Source organism: Psammomys obesus, unplaced genomic scaffold, assembly GCF_907164565.1.
Source record: "Psammomys obesus unplaced genomic scaffold, mPsaObe1.curated_primary_1811, whole genome shotgun sequence".
In the NCBI taxonomy this organism is placed as follows: Eukaryota; Metazoa; Chordata; class Mammalia; order Rodentia; family Muridae; genus Psammomys; species Psammomys obesus.
In genome coordinates, this window is record NW_026585626.1 from 2,128,048 (window position 1) to 2,150,863 (window position 22,816).

The 22,816-nt window shown below is 44.0% G+C and overlaps 1 protein-coding gene across 2 annotated transcripts in view; it reads right to left on the bottom strand.

The window, feature by feature from the left end:
* Cd2ap (CD2 associated protein) overlaps positions 1–4,334 on the bottom strand; it is a 69,909-nt gene extending 65,575 nt beyond the window's left edge. The window contains exon 1 of one of the 2 annotated variants that reach the window (XM_055612188.1): positions 3,923–4,334. In XM_055612188.1, coding sequence (XP_055468163.1) covers positions 3,923–3,926 — 4 coding nt within the window. In that variant the 5' untranslated portion in view covers positions 3,927–4,334. The remainder of the gene's footprint in view (positions 1–3,922) is intronic. The other variant, XM_055612179.1, reaches the window with a different exon arrangement.
* Between the last annotated feature and the right edge of the window lie 18,482 nt (positions 4,335–22,816).

A 22,816-nucleotide genomic window follows, 5' to 3' on the forward strand; every position in this document is an offset into this window, starting at 1 on the left:
TATCTAACAGTAAAAGGCTCAATTATTTTGTGGGCATAAATTTCACTATTACAGCCAGATAACAGTAAAAAATTTTGAAACAGAATATTATCTAAAATTAAAAGAAACTTATTCCTAAGTATCTGCTTACCTTTTCAAAAATAAATTTCAAATATATATATATATAAATTTCAAAAATGTATATATACATATGTATATATGTACATTGCATTTTGTCTAACTTCACTCCAAAAATGCATATCTGTATTTCTGAAGAGAAAAAAGTATTGAGGGCTGAAAAGATGAACCAGTGGTTAAGAACAGGGTACTGGCTGCTCTATCAGGTGTCCTGAATTCAATTCCCAGCACCCATATGGTGGCTCACAACGGGTCTATAACTGTAGTGACATGGGATCCGATGCCCTCTTCTGTTATGTACGTGTGCATTCAGACAAAACACCAAATGCCTAAGATACATCAATAAACCGATCTTTCTTTAAAGTACTGTCTTTCTTAATTCTCTGATGTCTGTCCTCATTCCCTCACACAGATACCTTAAAGTTTGACAGGCATTTTCCCCTAACAACTGATGTAGAAACTAAAAACATCAACACAATATAAAACTTAAATACATCTCTAGCAGTATGAATTCTTAAGTTTTTCCCAAGCATATAAACACTTCAAATGAATAATACTTTCTCACACAATATATCTAATATTGAAAAACAATGTATACAACTTTTGTCAAGCTAAACTCTACAGAAATCAATTTCTGTGGTAACACAAAATCATCTTACTGGTCCTTGAAAGACACTATTTTGCTTTCAGTAATGATCAAAATTCACTCACATATTAGTAGAACTGCAGAAATCTTTTAAAAATACAATATATCCTAAGCATTGTTAGCTCATTCATTTGTCTAATAACCTGAGATTGGCACTTCTCACCAACTTATAGAACAATACATTGAAGCAGAGAGAGACTAATTAACTTTCTAAGTTGCAAAGCTTGTAGGTATGATCTCAGGAGGTCCCTGTCCATAGCCTTTATTTTTTTCCCCCTTTTTAGATTGTTTCATGTAGCCCAGGAAAGCCCTGAATGTGCTTCCTAAAGAAAGCTGGCCCTGAATTCTTCAACTCCTGCTCCTACCTCCAAAGTAGTACAAGTCTAGACTACAGAAACACGTAACTAGCCAGGTTTGTCCCTTAAGTGTAGGAACTTTCACCTTAAAAGTATCCATGTTCATCTAAAAAAAAAAAAAAAAGAAAGAAAAAGAAAAAAAAAGCAATTAGATAAAACATTTAAGTATTTTAGGCTACATCTTTTTTAAAATGTGTGTGTGTGTGTGTGTGTGTGTGTGGAGGTGTCCTCCGAAACTAGGTGAAAGTATGAGATCCCTTGGATGCTAGAGGTAATTGTAAGCCATCCAATATGAAGGCTGAAAACTAAATTAGAGTCCTTTGAGAGAGCAGAGAGCTCTTAAGAGCTCAGCCATCTAGAGCTGCAACATGAGTTATAAGAACTGAAGACAAAGTGACAACTAAAGCCTGTGATATCAGCAGCCAAGAGGCTGAAGCAGGAGGATCACTCTGAATTCAAAGCCAGCAGGGGCACAGAATGAAAAGGTGAGATCTTGTCTTAAAAATGCAAGAAAAAGGGCTGGAGGAGATGGTTCAGAGGTTAAGAGCACTGTCTGCTCTTCCAGAGGTCACGAGTTCAATTCCCAGCAACCACATGGTGGCTCACAACCATCTGTAATAAGATTCTGATGCTCTCTTCTGGCGTGTAGATGTACATGAAAACAGAGCACTTATATACATAAAATACTTAAATAAATAAACGTTTAAAAAAAATGCAAGAAAAAGAACAATGGTAGGTAACAAAGTCAACAAAGTACATATGAGAGGAAACTCTCTTACAAAAGCTTGAGAATTTTATTGATAACACAACCAATAGATGTTAAGTACACGTTCATCTGCAAATGTTTCACAAGTACTTTCCAAAAAGTAACCACAAACATCCAGACCTTCAAAGCACATCTTGTTTAGTATGCTAAACACTGACCTTTCCCAAGATACTCAAGCAACTCTAAATAGACCAAAGAAAGGGCTTGTGGCCAATAAATACAGGTATTAAAATGCAAAATACTTTTCATTTACTTCTTAAGACCTTAGCTAGTGGCCCATGCCTGTAATCCCAGCAGTTGGGAGGCAGAGGCAGGTGAATCTCTGTAAATTCATGGGCAGACTGGTCTACAAAGTGCCTTCCAGGATGGCAGAACCTCACTGTAAAAACCTATCTTGGAAAAAAAGAGAGAGAAGACCTTACACTCAAGTAGGGGCCTACTAATCTTCCCCTATGAGAATCACAAATTTAAGTGATTTTTCACGGTTCAAGAAAGTGAGAAAGGGGAAGATGAAAGTTGACACTAACCAGTTTCAAGCCCATCCAAAGACAAATAGAAAAAGTACTTAAAATGACTTGGAGAAATAAGTTTGCTGCTTAGCACCTGGCCCAACAGTCTATACAAGATCCAGGTAGTTAAAAGGGCTCAAAGCAACTCAAAAGTCACAAAATGGTGACTCAAGACCATAAAAAAAAAGTTTAATTACGTTCTGCATCCTGACTTAAGACAGATAAGAATTGTATACCTAATTTCAGCTTTTCATTCAAATCAGTTAGGCTAGCTTTTGATGTCTAGAGTAAGCCTGCAATTACCCCGTAAACTCAACTAATCAAGTGGAAAGGAATTCATTTGAAAGTCCCTAACAGCGAAATGTTCGACTCCTGAGGTGAGGAACCCTTGGTGTGGAAAAGGTACACAAAGCCGAGGGGGAGCTGGGGGAGCACAAAATTAGAAACTCTAAGAAAACAGAATAGGCAGTGTCTGTAAACACCAGCTAAATTCGTCTCCCACGAAACAAAGTGTGGCCACAGGGCGCCACATCAGCAGAACTGCTGTTTTTATCCGGCTTCTAAATCATCCGTTAGTTTCATGAATTTTTAATTCAGTAATGGTTGAAGCTGCATCAACACTCAACCGAGAACGTGATAATGTCTTTCTGATTTATACCACAAAACCAAATTCGGGTTTTACAACTTACTGAGCACTCTTGCCTTGCGGCTGCGTACGTTTAATTTTTTTTTTTAAAAAAGATTTAAAAAATCTATTCTTTCACACTATTTTTAATTTGTAAACATTTGAGGGAGTTAGCGCCTAGCCAAGAAGCAACTCTGTTATCAAAAGAACTGTTAACACCACTTAACCAAAACTCCTTTTTTTTAAAAGGACGCTGCAACCCATTCTCGCCTTCTCGAACTCCGAACGAAAAACCTGGAGAACGCAACAGAAAACAACCTTGTGGCCCAGCACTTTTCCTCCCCTCCAAGAAGGAAGTCTCCTTCCAAACAGGAAACTGCTCCTCCAGAGGTTCAAGCCGGGAATCCTAGAACACCGAACCCCAACCCAGTCCCCAGGGGACAGCCGATGCGCTGCTAAGTGCCAGCACACCTGACAAGGGAGCCGACGAGTACCAGGAAAACGACCTCGAGAACGAACCCACGAAAAGGGGGAAGGAGAGAGCAGACACAAATCACTGCCGAGCCCAGCCGATCGCAAAAGCAAGTATTTTCTGTGCTTCGAATCGTCTGTGACAAAATGTCTCTGTGTGTGCACGGCGGGTGTGGGGGTGTGAGCGGGCTTGTTTGCGTGTCTGTTTGCTGTCTGTTTGTATTTTAAACCCAGTCTGTACCACGCCTCGGAGAAGCGGAGCTGCAAAGCGCCACTTTGTCAAGTTCGCGATCGCCCTCCCCCATCGAAGCCGGAGGCTCCCGGAGGGCGCGGGGCTGCCGCTCACGGGTTCGAGCCCCACTGCCTCCCAGAGGACCGACTGGCGGAGAGTCCGACCCGCGTGCGAGGAGCCCAGAGGCCGGCGGTGCTTACCCATGCTGCGGCGCTGGCGGGGAGAGCGCGGCCCCTTCGGTGCACCGGCTCAGGAGCGGCGGGGAGGCGCCTCCATCCGCCCGCGGCGCGCTCGGCTCGCTCCTCAGCCGCGGCCCCGGAGGGCGGGGGTGCGAGCGCTCGTCGTCCGCGCCTGCGCACTCTGGGCACGCCGCCACCTTCCCGGGCCGCTTCCGCTCGCCACCGAGGCCGCCGGCGGGGTCTCGCACGGGCGGCCCGCCCAGCACCCGCTCCCTCCGAGGCCGAGCGCGCCACGCTCCGCGGTGGAAGCCGCCGGCCGGTGGGGAGAGACTCGGGACCCGGCGGGGGGCGAAGTCTCGCGAGAGTGGTCTGGGCGTCCCGGTCACGCCCCCTGCGGCCCCCGCGCGCCGCCCGGGCTCCCGCAGCCGGTGCCAGGTGCGGTGACGTCACGGCGGGGGCGCGCGCCGCCTCCTCCAGGTGCGGAGAGCTGCGGCCGCTCGCTCTCGCCGGGGGTGCCCGGCAGCCGGCGTCCTCCGGGGTTCTGCCATGGCTTGGTCCAGGTTGCCCCACTTTCTTTCCTGCAGGGGTGTAGCTTGTGGGAGACCTGAGAGAGGAAAACTGGGGGGTGGGGGGCGAGCACTTGGACTTCCAAGTTCAAAGCAGGCCCAGCCAATGCGGGGACCCCACAGCTCACCTGCCAAGTTCCCCACGGGCCAAAGGCAACGCTGTTCTTTGGGGTGGGGGAGGCACGAAATAAATGGTTTCGTAGGACTACAAGACTGTATTCCTTGAGCCTCTTGTTGGCCAAAGACGGCTTCCTACTCCCACTTTTGAAATAGAAATTGTTCCTAAATTCGGCATCCTGGTTTGAGATACTGCCAGACGTTTTTTCGTTTGGTTGGTTGGTTGGTTGGTTGGTTTGGTTTTTGTTGTTGTTGTTGCTTTCCTAGAGTCAATATGAAGGCAGGCATGGGGTTGTTGTCGTCAGACAGGACCTTTCTTGGAATTACAGACGAATGTAATTAATTCAACCTAATTTTATTTTATTATTCTCCCCTCTTATTTGAAAAAGTGAACTTCAAGTCCTGAGCAAATACATGTGTTGGCTGCCAACTATTGTTCCTCGTGCTTTTTCAAGAAATTATGTCACGGAATTCTCACAGCTACCGGACACTTCAACTACCTTGCCCTTTGGAACCAGGCAGTCTTGGGTCTCTAAAACTCAAACCTGCCATTTACTTCTTGTAGGTCCTTGGGTGAATGAACCTGATTGCATCTTCAGCTCTTCAAAGAAATCGTTACAGTGTAAAACATAGTATCTGACTCAAGAATAGTAACTTTGTAAATCACAGTTCCCACTATCTCCTATAGACCTGCTTTGGGCATCTTTCACGACTTCCGCCCTGGTGGTTTTGAAACAGGACTTGCAAGATTCCCGCTGTATAAAACATTTACAATTCTGTCCAAAAAGAAACAGGGAAAACATTTGATTTGCACAGGTAAACAAGATGTCAGCTGCATAGCATTGAAAGCAAAGAACACTGCCTTGTTTTACTCATCGAATATTTATTGAGCAATATATCTTCGTTGTCTCCTACGAAGCAAAACAGGAATAAAAAATTCGTATCCCTTATTCTCAGTGACTTTGCGTTCCAGCCCAAAGGCAAGACATATAAACACATAAACTTAAACAGCCTCTAGTAGACAGAGTGGAGCTTAAAGGAAAGTAAGTTATGAGCAGCAAGGTAGGTCTCAGGGAGAGTGCCTGACCAGCAGAGAGGTAAATCCTAAAGTTAGCAGTGGCTTCCAAAGATAAAGACCATGAAATCCAGAAATGTATTTATTTTTACTTGTATGTGGTCTGTGTACCTCCTGCTTGCCAGTTCCTGTGGAGGTTGGAGAAGGTCTGTAAATCCCCCTGGAGCTGCAGTTCCCTGGAGCTCCAGTTCCAGGCAAGTTTGAGCTGCCAGATGTGAGTGCTGAGAATCAAACCCAGGTCCTCTGCCAGAGCAGCAAGTGTCTTTAACAGCTGAGCCTAATTTGTTCTTAAATTTTAGCAATTGAGTGTAAAAGTACTTCCAGCAAGAAGTTCTCTGGGTAGAGGCACCTGCCGAAGCTGATGACCTGAGCCCCATCCTTAGGATGCACCCGTTCCTAGTTGATTTTTTAGTCCTTTCTGCAGCGCTCTGTGTGAATGTTGGGTCATCAGTTCTCAGCCCTTTGTTCTCCAGGGCAATGGAGTCATTCCACTCTCAACATTTACCTTTTTTTTTTTTCCCTTTTGTGTAGTGAACATGTTAATCTGCCTTCACAAGATGTTACAAACTCTGTGATTGACTCAATTTCAGACCAGTCTAGTTCACACCTATCTTCCAAAATGTTTTCCTGACCTTTTCTTAAGACTTACTCAGAAAATAACTCCATTGAAATGTTTTCCTGTTGGTAAAAACTACTTTACAAGGACCAACATAGTAAAGAAAGCAAATCAAATGTTAACTAAATCGGGTTGTTTTTGAAGTACCTCTTGAGCTCAAAAGTTGCCAGCAACTAATTTTTCTTTGTTCTTAGTTTCAAAATACTAGGTTTCCTGAACAGTGTTTTAATTGTTATCTTGTTTGGCTTGGCTAATTTCTGCTGCAGTTACGTTTCTACCACTTCAATCTTTTTTAAAAAATCGCTCTTTAGAAAACAATTGCAGGAAATTATAATCTTAATCACAAAGCCTATACTGTGAGTTCATGAAAAAAAAATGAGATTTCAGCCTCCCCCTATCTTCCCCTCCCCGACCCTCTGCCCAAACTGGTGTCCCATCCATCAGCCTGTGACAGGATCCTGTTATTCCACTAGCAACCTGGGGGATGTGCTCAGACATGTGACCACTCTAAGCATTCTCACTGTGTCTTTTAAAAGTTTTACGTCTAGGGCTGATGGGGAGGCTCATTGGTAGAGCACTTAACCAGTGTGTACAAACCGTGGGTTCATGCCCAACTCTGAAAACCTGTTTTTAATTAATTTTTAATGATGATAAAGTAAAAGAAAAGAAAGATAAGAACAAAAATATGACAGTCCCATTCAAAGGAATCACCAGTCTGCCTACCTACTGCAGGGATCTTTTCATTTGCACTTGATTGGCTTCTGGTGTCATAGGCAAATCATAGGAGCCTCTTTGAAGTGTTAGTGCCACAAAGTGTTAAAGCTGTTTGTTGGTGACAGGTTCTCACTTTTGTAGCCCAGGTTGGTCTCCAACTTGTAATCTTCCTGCCTCTTTGCCCAAAAGCTGGAACTTCAAGTTTGTGCTACCTTTCTATGCTTTCTTGTTTGTTTGTTTCTTTGTTTGTTTGTTGTTATTGTTTTTGAGGCAGGTTTTTACCTGACCTGAAACTCACAAAGATCCTTCTGTCTCTGCCTCTCCAGTGCTGAGATTACAGGTATGGCTACCATGCCTGGCTTTCCATGACAGACTTAAAACTGGCCCCTCTTGATTGTGAAATACTTTTTTTTAAAAGAGTTATTTTGTATGTGTGTGTGTATGAGTGTTTTGCCTGTGTGTATAATTAATTCACTGTTGTTTACATGAAAAAAAAAAGCAATATTCAAATGATCATTGCACAGACTTTAGTTTACTAATTGTGAACTTTCCCATCCCCCTCAACTTGTTTGGTTTGCTGTTTAACTTTGTTTTGTTTCTTGTTTGTTTGCTTGATTGGTTTAGTTTGGTGTGGTTGTTTGAGACAGTGGCTCACTATGTAGCCACGGATAGCCTAGAACTCACTATGTAGACCAGGCTATGTAGAAATCTGGCAGCTTCTGCCTCCTGAATACTGGTTGTTTTGTTTTGTAGTTTTATTTGTGCACATTTATTCTGTGTGGTGCTACATTACATTAGGGCGTTTTCAGATGAGTATAGAGTATACTTTGATCTTATTTCCCCCATATACCATTCCTCCCTCTCCCCCTCCTCCTATTTCCTCTCCCCTTAATTCCTTTTGTTACTCTCCACAGTTTCACTTTTACCTTCATGCATAATTTCACGTATCTATATAAAATCTAGGAACCACAAATGAGAGAAAACATACAATGTCTGTATTTCTGAGATTGACTTTGTTTGCCTATTAATGTATCCAGTCGCATCTATTTTCCTGTAAACAACATAAACTTTATTTTTCATTTATGACTAAAAAATTCATTGCATATGTATATAGGTGTCTAGATATATATGTATCTATACAAATATCACTTTTTATCCATTTCTCTGCTGTTGGACTCTTTGCTTTGTTCCATCACTTAACTATTGTGATTAATGCTACAACAAACATTGATGTGCCAAGTGTCTTACAGTCTGTGACATGCTGGCTTAGAGTCTTGTGGGAAATACCCTGGTGGTACAGCTCAATCGTATGCTATACATCTGTCTTTAAAACTTTGAGGAACCTCCACACTGATTTCCATAGTAGATACACTGCTTGATTCCCACCACCATTGTATGGGGATTTCCCCCACTTTGTTTTGTCTTGTTTTGTTTCCCTTTCTTTTCCACAGTCTCACTGTATAGCCCTGGATGGCCTGGAATAGACTATCTAGACCAGGCTGCCCTGAAATTCATAGAGATCCAGCTGCCTCTGCCTTCCTCCTGAGTGCTGAGAGTAAACCACCAGAGTGTACCACCAGACCCAGAGAAGCTTGCTTTTCTTACTGCCAGTTGTCTTGTCTTGTTTCTGAGCCAGGTTCCCTTACATCCCGGGCTGGCTTCCTACTTGCTCAGTAGCTAAAGATGACACTGAACTTCTGATCCTCCCACCTCTGTCTCCTGAGCCCTGAGATTACAGACACAGGTGCCTTATTATTTGTTTCCTTACTGGCTGCCATTCTGACTGGGCTTCGATGGAATCTCGATGTGATTTTCATTTGCATTCCCTGATGACTAGTGAGATTAAAAAATTTTTATGTATTTATTAGCCATTGTGCTTTAGGCTATTGAGAGTTATCTTTCTATTTCATTAGCCCACAGATTGGTTGAGTTGTTTGCAATAAACATTATTGTGTTGAATTGTCCAAATATCGGATAATAGTTGCACATATCACAAATCATTCTACTACAGGAAAGCTTTTTAAAAATTTACAAATTTATAAATTTGTGTTTTTATTACTGGGGAACTTTTATAAAGTACACAGAGAGCCAGGTGTGGAAGCTCATGTCTGAATCCCAACACTTGAGAAAGGGATAGAGGTGACAGAGGCAGATCAGGAGTCCCAGGTCATCATCAACTACATACTGAGTTCCAGGCCATTCTGGGCTACATGAACCCATGTCTAAAAAAGTCAGAAAAGGAGGACTAGGGATGGAGCTCAGTTAATAGTGTGCTTGCCTGGCATACATAAAGTCCTGGGCTTGATTCCCAGCACAAACACAAACTAGACATGGTAGTCCACCTTTGTGATCCCAACCCCCATGGACCCTGTCTCAAAAAACAGCAATTACATGATAGGTCTTCTGCTTAGAATAGGGACCTAGGGGACTCTGAGCAGAAGGTCACATACATGCTCGTTTTCTGCTGGCCGCCATCTGGCCTACAATGGTACAAAAAGGCACTCACTAAATTATTAGATGGATGTGTGTTCTGCCCAGATAGCCGTCATCTGGTTCTAAGACAAGAAGTAGAAATTTTATTTTAGATTCCCGCTTAGCTTCCCCAACTATGCAGAAAGAGAGAAAAAGTTTGGGGTTTTTTGTTTTGTTTTATTTTTGTTTTGGTCTCTCTCTCACTGTGTAGTTTTTGTGTGTGTGGTGTGTGTATGTGTGTGGTGTGTGTGTGTGTGTGTGTGTGTGTGGTGCTGGGCGTTGGAGGGATGTGATGCTGGGGATTGAATGAGTGTACTTGTGTAATGCTGGAGATTTAGTATGTGGATAGTGCTGGGAAATGAGTGTGTGTGTGTGTGTGTGTGTGTGTGTGTGTGTGTGTGTGGTGCTGGGCACTGAATGACATTATTTTGATACCAAGAATTAAATGCCTGCCAAAGCAGAAAAAGCTCATAAACCAAGACATTACTCTCTGCTCATTCCTGAGAACTCACATTCCATTCTGCTGGTTTCTGGCCACATCCTGCCACTCCCACAGCTGCACCACATTCTATATGTGGCTCATAAGCAAGACTCTCCAGGCAGCTGGCCCACGCCTCCTCACCCTGCACTGTCTTTCCTCTGGTCTAGTTATCTGTGGAAGGTAGAGCTGCTTTGCCTGCAACACTTCAAGGACACTCCAACCTCCTTACCCTTTAGGCTAATACCTGTACTTTCACCTTATAACCAGGGAGACTGAGTCATCCTGAATGATCCCCTACACCTCTGTCTGCTTTCCTACAGAACAACTTCTCCTTGGACCAGGACTGTGCCTTCTGTTCTACTTTGCTTTCTGCTCTTAGGCTAAAGCACTGACCAAAAACAACTTGGGAAGGAAAGGGTTAGTTTGGCCTACAGGTTCCAGCCCGTCATCAAGGGAAGCCAGGGCAGGAGCTCAAAACCAGAACCTGGAAGTAGGAACTGAAACAGAACATCATTTACTGGCTCAGGTCCCATGGTTTGCTCAGCCTGCTCTCCCATACAACCCGGGGGTGGTACCACTCACAGAGGGCTGGGTCCTCTTAATATCAATCATTAATCAAGAAGATAGTTGGGCATGGTGGCACACACCTTTATTCCCAACTCGTGACAGACAGAAGCAGGCAGATCTCTGCGAGTTTGAGGCTTAGCCTACACATTGAGATCCAGGCCAGCAAGAGCTACAATGGGTGAGACTCTGTTCCAGAAACCAAAAGAGGAGGATGAGAAGGGGGAGGACAGATGGATAGATGGGATGGATGGATGGATGGATGGATGGATAGATAGATAGATGGGGTAGAGAGAAACTAAGAAAGTAAGAAAGGAAGGAAAAAGGAAGAAAAGAAATGTTCCGCAGACATGCCTACAAGCCAATCTGATGGAGACAGTGGCTCAATTGAGCTTTCTTCTTCCCAGGTGACTATAGTCCTGGTCTAGCTGATGTCACTCACAGCACACCTCTCTCTCCAGAGACATAAAAATATGTCTCTGGTGTGAACTTATCATTTACTTGAACTACATTTCCCCCAACAACTATAATTCCTAGGCCTTATCTTTTCCCCTTTTCCTTTCTTCCATTTTCATCCTTTCTCCCTAAAATTTTTTGTTAGTACTCTTCAGATTGCCAATCCAGTTTTCCCACCATAGTAAACCCTACCTAAGTGTTTTTGATCTTCTAACCCTCCCCGACTACTAAATACATTGCCACAAAATACCCAGTTAGCCAAGCAGCTGTCTTTTTTAATAAATTAAGCATGGACTCAACTGCACCCACTCTAAGTCACCAGAGGCATGATAACAGTTTATAATCTGGATGTGTACCTTGAAATCAGTCACTGAAGGAGGACACATCATTTCTACTTTGAGAATAGGAGCAATGATGACATTGATAACAGCAGCCATCCTCTGACCAGTCAAAGTCTTGGAAATCATCGGATATGCTTTATAGATCGCCTCAGACATGCCTCTCATTGCAACACTCTGAGCAAGCAGTAAGACTGACTGGGGGGAACTCAACTGGTGTTTAAGTTGCCTGAGATCGCCTGACCTTGAAGTGCTAGAGCCTGTGCAAACAATACAGGGCTATCTATAGCTGATACTCTAGCCTGCTCTAAGTCTTCCTTTATTAAAAGAAGAGGAGGGAAAGGTGTAGAGAAATTTTAATTCAGAACATGGCTGTTCTGGCAAGAGATCACATCCAAAGATCTCCTAGGTCTTTGTGATCCAGCTGGAATACAAGCATGCCTTTAATCCAGGACACAGAGGCAAGGCCAGCCTCATATAGACCAAGTTGCAGGTTAAAAAACAACAAAGCAAACAAATAAAAAAGTTGGGTCCAGGCATGGTAGTAACTGCTTTTAATCCCAAACAATGAAGGTAAAGTTAGTTTGTAGAAGGAAGCATCCATGTTTGAAAGTGATGTTTAAATGAGTGGCAGAAAAAGTGACAAATCAGACAAAGATTTGACAGACTAGGATACACCCAACGCTCATAAGAACAGATATGAAAGGGAAGCTACTTAAGGGGCAAGGAGAGAGAGAGGAGGCAGTTTTACCAGGACAGTAAAAGAGAAACAGATTGCAGAGAGAGAACTCAAGTGAAGATTGAATAAGCCAGAGAATGAGAAGGAGCCAGAAGATTAGAAAAGATTATTGGAGTTAATTTGAGGTCAAGCAGAGCAACTCAGAGGCTGAGAGAAAAGCCAGATTGAATAAGTTGGCTGGGAGAGGAGATTGAGCCAGAACAGGTGAGTTGAACCATCCAGCCCAGAGCTCAGTAAGAAGAAGAAAGAGTGAGCTTATGAAGTCCCAGATGCTAAAAACATTCCAGGCGTAGGTTAGATTGTATAGCAGCTAGAAGCTTCCAGGGCTAGGTCTAGGTTAGCAAACAGAAGCACTAATCTTCCAAGACAACAACTCAATCAGTAGAATAAAAGTACTTTTATAATTGAGGGAATGGTCAGCCAAAAACTGGCCCTACTTGAGATCTATCCCATGGGAGAGAACCAATCCCTGACACCATTAAGGTTCCTCTCCTATGCTTGCACAGGAGCCTAGCATAACTCCTCTGAGAGGCTTCACCCAGCAGTTGATGGAAACAGATGTAGAGACCCACAGCCAAGCATTAGACAGAGCTCAGGGAGTCACATGGGAGTTTGGGGAAATGACTAAGGGAGCCAGAGGTGTCAAGGACTCCATAAGAAGACCTACAGAGCAAACTAACATGGACCCATGGGGGCTCACCAAGACTGAAGCAGCAAACAAAGAGCATACCTGGACTGGTCCTAGGCCCCTGCACATGTGTAGCAGATGTGTAGCTTGGTCTTCATGTGGACCCCCCAACAACTGGAGCAGGGGCCCTCTTTGCCTCTGATGCCTCCCTTTGGTTCCTATTCTCTTACTGGGCTGCCGTGTCTGGCCTCAGTGAACAATATGTACCTGGTCCTGCAGCAACTTAATGTGCCAATGTGAGATGGTACCCATGGGCAACCTTCCCTCTCTCTGAGAAGGAGAGGAGAGAATAGAACAGAGGGGTGAGTGAGGGCCCATGGGGGGGGGGACTGGGAGGAGAGAAGGGAGGCTACAATCAGGATGTAAAGTGAATAACTAAATTGGGTAGTCACTGATAAATTAGAGTTAAGAGTGTACAAAATAGAGAACCTAAAATGAATTGCTGGAAATAAGCAAGGCCATGATTATCTTTTTATTGATTAATTAATAAATTTTACATTCTGATTGCAGTTTCTCCTTCCTCCTCTCTTCCCAGTCCCTCCCTCTCAGAAAGGGCTCAGAAAAGGGGAAGCCTCCCATGGGTATCAACTCATCTTGGCATAGCAAGAAATGGTAGGACCAGGCACGTCTTCTATCGTGACTAGGCAAGGCAGCCAAGTTAGGGGATAGGGATCCCAAGGTCCAAGTCAGAGATAGCTCCTGCTGTTAGGAGTCCCACATGGAGACCAAGGTGCACTACTGTTACATATGTACAGAGGGCCTAGGTCTGTATGTATTATATTATACATATGTATACATATATGTACACACACACACATCTATCAAATGCTTTCTTAGTTCAAGAGGGAAAAATCAGGACATAGTCACAGTCAAATCAAAGCAAAATCAAACTCCAGCCATTCAGTGTCTGGGATCACTCACGACCTTCTAGACTTCTCCAAGAAGCTTGCGTCACTTCTGTAGCTCTGCCCTCTTGGCACACACAGCTGTTCCTCTGTCCAGCTGGTTACTGCTGCTGTTCTTGGTGATTAGCCCATAGTACTAGTATACCCCAAATCCTGGGGGCTTCTGCTGCAGCTGGGCTGCACTTTCACCAACAGCCTTTCATAGGCTCTCATGTTAAACTCTTAAAAAAATAATAATGCATTCTTTATTTTTTTAACTTTTATTAATTACACTTTATTCACTTTGTATCCCCCCATAAACCCTTCCTCCTCTCCTCCTAATCCCACCTTCCCTCCCCCTTCTTCACGCATGCCCCTCCCCAAGTCCACTAATAAGGGAGGTCCCCCTCTCCTTCCCTCTGATCTTACTCTATCAGATCTCATCAGGAGTGGCTACATTGTCATCTTCTGTGGCCTGGTAAGGCTGCTCCCCCCTCAGGGGAAGGTGATCAAAGAGCAGGCCAATCAGTTTATGTCTTCACCTCTAATTTCTTAGCTCCAGCTACCAGCATCAGCTGTCCCAACAGCATAAAGGTTTCACTTCCGTAGTTCTGGTATCTTGTTAATCACAGCTGATTCTTCAGACCCAGCTCACCAGAAGCACAGAATCTTAAAACGAAATAGCAAATGGTCTTGACAGAGTCTTTAAACTTTCCTGGCTTGTGAAATTTCACAAGCCAGGCCTCCATCCTCTGCACTGCTCTCAACATTCTTATCTTCCAAGCTCCTATGAAACATCCCACAGAAGTCTCAACACTCAATGGCATTTCTAGCCCAAAGCTCCAAAGTCCTTCCACAGTCTTTCCAAAAAACAGGGCCAGGTCTGTCACAGCCACATCCCACTGTGCTGGTACCAAGTTGTCTTAATTAGGGTTTCTGTTGCTGCAATGAAACACCATGACCAAACAGAAAGCGGGGGAGGAAAGGGTTTATCCAGCTTACACTTCCAGGTCATATTCCATCATTGGAAGAAGTCAGGACGGGAACCCAAGGAGGGCTGAAACCTGGAGACAGGAGCTGATGCAGAGGCAATAGAGGGGTGCCGCTTACTGGCCTACTTCACATGGCTTGCTCAGCCTGCTTACTTATAGAACACAGAACCACCAGCCCAGGGATGGCACCACCCGCAGTGGGCTTGGCCCTTCCCCATCGATAACTAGGTGAGTAAATTTCTTACAACTGAATATCATGGAGGTATTTTTTTTTCTCTTTCTTTTGAGACAGGGTTTCTCTGTGTAACTTTGGCTGTCCTGGACTCCCACTGTAGACCAGGAAGGCCTCGAACTCACAAAGATCCACCTGCCTCTGTCTTCCTGAGTGCTGGGGCTAAAGGCATGCATCACCATGCCCAGCTGAAGCATTTTTTCCAACTGAGGCTTCTTCTCTGATGACTCTAGCTTGTGTCAAGTTGACACCAAACTGACACCAGCCAGTACACAAACTGACACATACTTATGTCTACAGTCATGTGTGGGTTCACCGTAGAACCACCACCCTTCACAAACCTTACCTCTCATCTGTTAAAAAATAAAATAAAATAAAATGCAAAGAATAAAGAAATCCAACCCATTACAACATGAAAACTTTGTACCCAAAAATGTACAGAAGAGTCATAACCTGCTGGTTAGAAAAGGAAGCAGTCACTGCTTATGTGGTTGAATCTAAAACCAGATGTAAAATAAATGCCTCAATGTTCAGAGACACAGTGAATGTTTCCAAACCCAAGAAGACAAAGAAATGAAAAGTCTGCAGAATGCAGAGGTCTTCTAGTCGCCACATGTCAGCACTTTTCCAAGGACCCAGGAAATGACACGGTGCGTGAGAAATCGCTGGCAAGGACTTCTCTTGTCTAACCAGAGTCTCTTCCCCAAATGAAAGTGTCCACAAGCATGCTTCTCAAATCAAAATGAAAGGGAAAGGAATTTCCTTGCTGACTCTTTGAAGCGACAGGAATTGAAAGTCCAAAAGGACAGCTTTATTTTGAGGGAAGGAACCTTGAAAAAGAAGAACTTGAGTTTAGGCAAATTTAGTGTGAAAGGGAAAAATGTCAACTACAGGCCTGAGGGAAAGATCAGTTCTAATCATTCATTCATTCATTCATTCATTCATTCGGGGAGAAGGTTTTTTTTTTTTCTTGAGAAGTCTTGGATCAAGACTAGAACCTTATGCATGCTAAACCACTCAGCTATGCACCCACAGTCCTATAGCTGAGTTTCATCCTCTTCTGATAGTGCAAAAATTGCATCTTGAGAGTCTAGAGACATACCCCAGCAGTAAAGAGTACTCCTTGCTCTTCCAGAGGACCAGAATTTAATAACCAGCACCACACCAGGAGCCCACAAAGGCTCACAACACCAGCTCCTGGAGATCCAATGCCCTCTTCTGGCCAGGCATATACACACATGTACATACCTTCACACAGACATACAAATATTTACACATAAGGAAAAATCAAAATAAAATCTTAAAAATAATTTGCTTGTTGAACAAACTCAAACGCATGCCAGAAACAGGTAAAGAATGAAAAGACAGTATTCCAAATATACCAAAGAACTCATTTCTTTTTCCTTTTTTTTACATTTACACATGTATGTGTGTATGTACGTATGTTCATGTGTGTGTGTGTGCCTGTGGAGATCAGTAAATGGCATCAGAGCTTCTAGAGTTGGAATTACAGGCAATCGTGAGATGCCCAGCACGAGAGGTGGGAACTTAACTTAGGTACTATGAAAGAGCAGTAAGCACTCTTAACTGTTTGGCCATCTCTTCCGTTCTCCTTTCGAAAATTATGTGCACGTATGTATATCTATGTGTGGCACTTGCGTATGAGTACATGTGCCTCAGAGACCAAAAGAGGGTGCCAGATCCCCTGGAACTGGCCATACAGTTCTGTTTGTTTTTGTTTGTTTGTTTGTTTGTTTGTTTGTTTGTGACAGCCCTGGTCATCACGGAACTCTGTAGCACAGGCTGGAGATTTGGATAACTCAGAGATCCACCTGCCTCTGCCTTCTGAGTGCTGAGATTAAAGGTGTGTGCCACCACTGCCCAGCATAGTTCATTATTTTTCGTAGGTAAGGTTGTGATATTTATGGATTTGATTTGAGAGCGCAGGGATTAAGATCGTATTTAGGTTGGTTTATTCTCTTCTCGGTGACTAGTGCTTCTTAAGGTTTGAGAAGACACACACACACACACACACACACACACACACACACACACACACAATCAGCCCACAGAGCTGGCGAGATGGCTCAGTGGTTTAAGACCCCTTGTTCCTCTTGCGGAGGAGCTGGTTTCAGTTCCCAGCAACCGCATGGTGCTCATAGGCATCTACAACTCCAGTTCCAGAGGATTTGACACCCTTTTCTGTCCTCTGAGGGAACCAGCACATACAGTGATCATGTATGAACAGACACAACACTCACACACATGAAAGAATACCGAATTTTGCACAGAACTGATCAGTTTCTGGCCTTTACCCATATCTTTCCCTACATTTAAGTTTCAATACATCTTACTATGTGTCCCAGGCTGGCCTTGGATTCACAGCAAACCTCCTGCTTTCAGCTTCCAGAGTGCTAGAATTGCAGGCGTGAGCCACCACACCCAGCCTCGTTGTTTCTTAATGTTTAATGCACTTGTGTTGAACATATCCTCTTGCTGATTATTGGTCATCCAGGTGTAAACTGCTTTAAATGTTTAGAGTAACAAAAGGGACTTGCCCCTGCAGGAAAGAATAAGTCAAAACAGGAAAACAAGCTCCAGGCCAGAGGCCTGTTAACAGAGGCAGTCATGGTCCTGTATAACTCTGACTGATGTTTATCCTCCCATTGACAGCCTCGCCAGGTCCCGACATATGCACAGATTCAGTACAGACGGAGCCTGGCTGAGCACTGTAAGACTGCTAAATGCACACCTGGCTAAATTCCAGATGGAGCGTTAAAAAAAATCAAGTTGTAGCAGAAAATGATCATTGCTGGATGTCACTATCATAGATTAAAGTCCTGTCGAGTTAGAGTAAAGGCAAATATGTGGTCAAAGTAATCATTCCCCTTTTATTATCTAGGCTTTAGGAAACGGATTGGTTCATAAGAAAAATGCTTGCCATGTGGACTCATGCGGACTCTCGTCTGGGTCCTTGGCACCCACATTAAAACGATGCTTCAGCAGTTAAACTGTAAGGCCAGGGCCGAGGAGGGAGAGGCAGGAGGGAACCTTGGGTTTCATGGCCAGTTAGTACACCTGAGTCAGCGTGCTCCAAACTTAGTGAGAGACCCCATCTCAGAAAACAGGGTACAGAAGTGACTGCGGAAGAAACCTCTGGCTTCCACGTGTCTTTGAATATTCATGTGCACATGCGTACGCACTCCCACACGTGAAGAGAAGTACACGCATGCGCAAGATAAACAAGTAGGGGTGGTGACATGGCTTAGCGGGTAAAGGCTCTTGCCACCGAGGCTGACAATGTGAGTTTGAATTTTAGACCCTACATGGTAAAAGGAGAGAAGTGACACCACCAGCCCCCCCCCCCGCACACGTGTGTGCTGTGGCAGACACGTGCCTACATTCATATACACACATGATCATGTGAATACACGTTGAACACAGCAATAATGAATAAGACAAAAGTAAAAAATAATGAATAAATTTTTGAAGGCAACTGTTCTGGCCTGACATCATAGAGCAAAACACAGTTTCTCATCACTCTAGCCTGCTCCAGTGCTCCTGTAGTCACTGTGATGTGTCTTCTACACTGTTGCTTGTATGTTCATTTTAACAGTGGTCCATGAAGATCAGGACCCAGCTCTTGAATGTCCCTGCCTGGTTAGGATGCTCCGGTACATGGCTACCAATTTTATGAGCTTCCTTGTTTTCCCAGAGATAACTGACAAGAACCTGTCTTGCAGACCAAAGTATATGGCCTTGACTTCCCATACCACTTCCTTCTCCCTTTCTGAGATAAACTCTCTTGATTATGTATTCCAGAATTTTACACCTGCCTGCCTCTGCCTCCAAAGTAAAGTTCGGGCATGACAGGTATATGTCATCTAGTTTTCTAAGCCATACCACAATTCCTAGAAATACACACACACACACACACACACACACACACACACACACTCACAAACCAAACAAACAAACCAAAAAATATATGAATAAGTGAAAGGGAAAACCTTCATGGATATTTGTTGACTTGGAAAGGATAGGATGGTCTTTATAAACTCTTCAACTCTTCCTCAACACTCAGCTGTACTCCGAATGGAGTTCATTGCTCTGTCTTTTGTTTGTTTGTTTTTGTTTTTATTTTTTTGAGACAGGGTTTCTCTGTGTATTAAGCCCTGTCCGTCCTGAACTTGTCCTGTAGACCAGGCTGGCCTTCGTCTGCCTCCCAAGTGCTGGGATTAAAGGCGTGAGCCACCCCATGCCCGGCTTCAGTGCACTTTCTAACCTATAGAGTCTGCCCACCTTCCTGGGCTTCTGTCCCCTTTTTGTGCCCTGGGAACCGTCAACTTTGCCTCTGCCTTGTCAAGCTTCAATCTTCCTCTGACTGATACTCTGCTTTCCTTCTTCCACTTCTATGTATGAGGGTGGGGCAGAGTGTTCATGTGTGGCATGTGGAAGGCAGAGGTCAGCACTAGACGTCACTCACTCCTCAGGAGTCATCATCTTGGGTTTTGAGATAGGATGCTTTGGTGGCAGTCTCCTGAATCTACCTCCCTTCTGTTGGAATTACAAGTTTGGACCACTATAGTGGCTTTTCATTTCAGTGGTGCGGATCAAATTCAGGTGCTTAGGCTGTGTAAGCAAGTGCTGTACTGACCAGTCTACTCCCCAGCCCCTGGACAGCCTTGAACTTACATTCACCTACCTTAGCTTCCTGAGTAGTATTATGGGCACACATCATCACAGAAGCCTCCTCTTCCTGCTGTTTAAAGGCACTTGCGATTGCTCTAGGCCCACCAGAATAATCTAGGGTGCTCAAATTAGCAACACTAACTCCATCTTAATTCTCACTGGCCATGTAATGTGTCCTGTTCTAAGCTTCCAGAGATTAGGATATGGACACCACCAGGAAACATTTCTCTGCCTGCCATGCCACATAGATTTATGTATTTTTGTAGAACAAGATTATAAAGATTCAGTTGTAAAGAACATAATCTACTCTGGGTTGAGCAGGGAAGTGATTTCAGCGGCCTTGGAACTGTTGGCTGACTAATTAACTAAGCTTACCTAAGCTCCCCACAGTCACTCCCAAAGAATGCAGAGCAGAACTAGGTGACCAGAGCTGAGTCCTGTGCGATCATCTCTGGAATCTTGAGCTTGGGGGCAAGCAACTGTGTGTAGCAGCCACAGCAGTCCCCACTAGCCTCTGGCTGGCCCATGGGAGTTGCAGTCTGTGCTATGCAGGAGGCTGAGGCAGGAGGATGGGGAGGCAGGAGGATGGGAAGGCGGAGGCCAACCCAGGCCACCCAGGGAGATCCTTCTCCAAAACTAGACAAAACAAAAAGATGCTGTTTCACCCTGTGTAACTCACACCAATAGAAATAATGCCTTCTCTCCTGACTCTCCTCTCTTAGCTCAGTTTCAAAAGCAAGTGTGAGTCAAGAGCATCCTAGTAGAGAAAAGTAAATCACATCAGAAACTTAGATTTTTTTTTTTTTTTTCTTTATAGTGGCGGGGTGGGGAGGTGTCTCTGTGTAGCTCTGGCTGTTTGGAACTCTGTAGATCAGGCTGGCCTTGAACTAAAAAACCTGACTGCCTCTGCCTCCCAGAAGTTTGGATTCTAAATATTGCCTTGGGTTTGTCTTTTTAGCTCGCTGGCCTCTGTGATGCACAAGGAGGTAGGGTCAGATGCTGAATACAGGAAACAAGGTACCTGCTAGAACTAGGTGCTTGGGAGCCCTGCTATATACTGCATCTCTGTGGAGGAACAACTAAGATACCAATACAGTGGACATAGCCAGGAGGAAGTGAGGGTGTGGAGACGGATACTGTGGGGAATGTCCCGATAAGCTGTCTGGACGCCCATAGGGAATGGCGAGGGAAGCATCAGCAACTCCTAGGGCCCCTTGAGAAGTTCTGATCCACTAGGGACTCCTAGAACACTAGTGAAGTCTCAAAATGGATCTGGGCTAGGGCGGTGACTGCTTCCCCCTTCCCTAAAGAGGTCTTCTAAGGAGACCTTGCCCCCTCCCACTTCCTTGTAGTTTCACCATCTTGATTGATTGCTACTGGTGCTTGAGGCTAGCATAGGGATGGTCTGATTGGCCTTTTAATCATTTAACGGCTTCTACACTGGACAATAAAGTTAGATCTGCACCTTGAGTCTGGTCTCTGGAGTCTGATTTCCTGGATTCTGCATGGGCTCTGTCACCACGCACCCCCTTTCTCTGGATCCTGATCCCACAGGATATTTTATTTTTACCTTATAGCCTTTATAAGTATTGGAGTCTGTAATTGTGCATGTGTACTTATTATACATAACAAGAGCTTTTTGTTTGTTTTTTTGACACAGGGTTTGTCTGTATAGCCTTGGCTGACCTGGAACTCACTCTGTAGACCAGGCTGGCCTTGAACTCACAAAGATCCAACTTTCTCTTCCTCCTGAGTACTGGGATTAAAGGTGTACAATACCACTGCCTGGGTTACAAGAGTATGTTAAAATAACATAGAGTAAAAAAAAAAATCAGATAAACTAAAATCAAAACATCTTCTGTGATTTTTAATCTTTTGAGTATCATTGCATGGCTATGATGCATGTGTGTGGATATTTGTGGCCCAGTCTGCCTGTCGAATTCAGATGATAATACTGTGGAGTTAGTTCTCCCCTTTCACTTTTGTTTACTCGTTTTTATTGCCATCGTTATCTGTTTTGATTTTTAAACACAGGATTTCACTATGTAGCTGTGGCTAGTCTGGAACTCACTATGTAGCCCAGGCTGCCCTCAAACTCACAGAGACTGAACTTCCTCTGCCTTCTGAATGCTAAGATGAAAGCTATATCAACATTTTTCTCTTTTTAAAATTTTTATTTACTTACTTGATATAAGTTTATCTGGTTTTGAACCACAGTGCCTGTGTGGTGGTCAAAGGAAAATCCTTGAGAGTCAGTCTTCTCCTGCCATATGGGTCTGGGCAACCAAACATGGGTACCCTGCACAAGCAACAGTCTTTACCCAAAGAACTGTCTCCACGGTTACCTATTTTCCTTACCTTGCTTTTTTTTTTTTTTCCTAATTTGTTGCTTTTTTTTCCCCCCTTATATTTTAGAATGTCTAGTTAACCAACATACATTCAAAACGATGACTTATGTAATAAACCCTTTCTACCAAATATCTCTTTCTTGGCTAAGGCAAAAGCCACAATTTCACTGTGGACAGCTGCAAGGTTGCAAGGATGCAGCCAGTATAGGAACAGAGCTGTAGGGCCAGTCTGAAATAGTCAAATGTTTAAACTGTGAAAAACAAAACAAAACAAACAAACAAAAATAAGCCCCACAACTCTGAGTGGTGAAGTGAGTGTCATACTGAACCAAAGAGCCTGAGAAATGGGGATAAAATGGGAATCAGGTAAAATGTTTCAACTGAGGAAAATAATGAGTTGATGTATGCAAAGACGGGGTTGCTGTTTGAAGGTTGTCTTAGTTTAGTTTGGTTCCTATTGCTGTGTTAAACACGAAAGACCAAACGCAGCTTGGGGAGCAGACGGTTTATTTTATCTTGCAGTTTACAGTTCTTCCTGAATGGAAGTCGGGGCAGGAATCTGGAGACAGGGACTGAAGGGACCGAGGCCATGGAGGTAATACTGCTTACTAGCTTACCACGTGGCTTGCTCAGCTTACCACGTGGCTTTCTAACACAAGCTAGGCAAGTACTATGCTGCTTTCACTAGCCCAGGGCTGGCTTTGTCCCTGGTGGACTGGGCCCTCCCTTGCTAATCATTCATCAGAAAAATGCCCTACAGATTTGCCAATATGCTAGGGAGACATTTTATTAATTGAAGTTCCCCCTGCCCAGGCAATATGTGTATGTTTGTGTCTAGTGGACACAAAGCAACCAGCATAGAAATTTTAATTTGGGGGAGGCAGGCTCTCATGTTGCCCTGGCTGGTATCACATTGCTGAGGATGAGCCTGAACTCCTGAT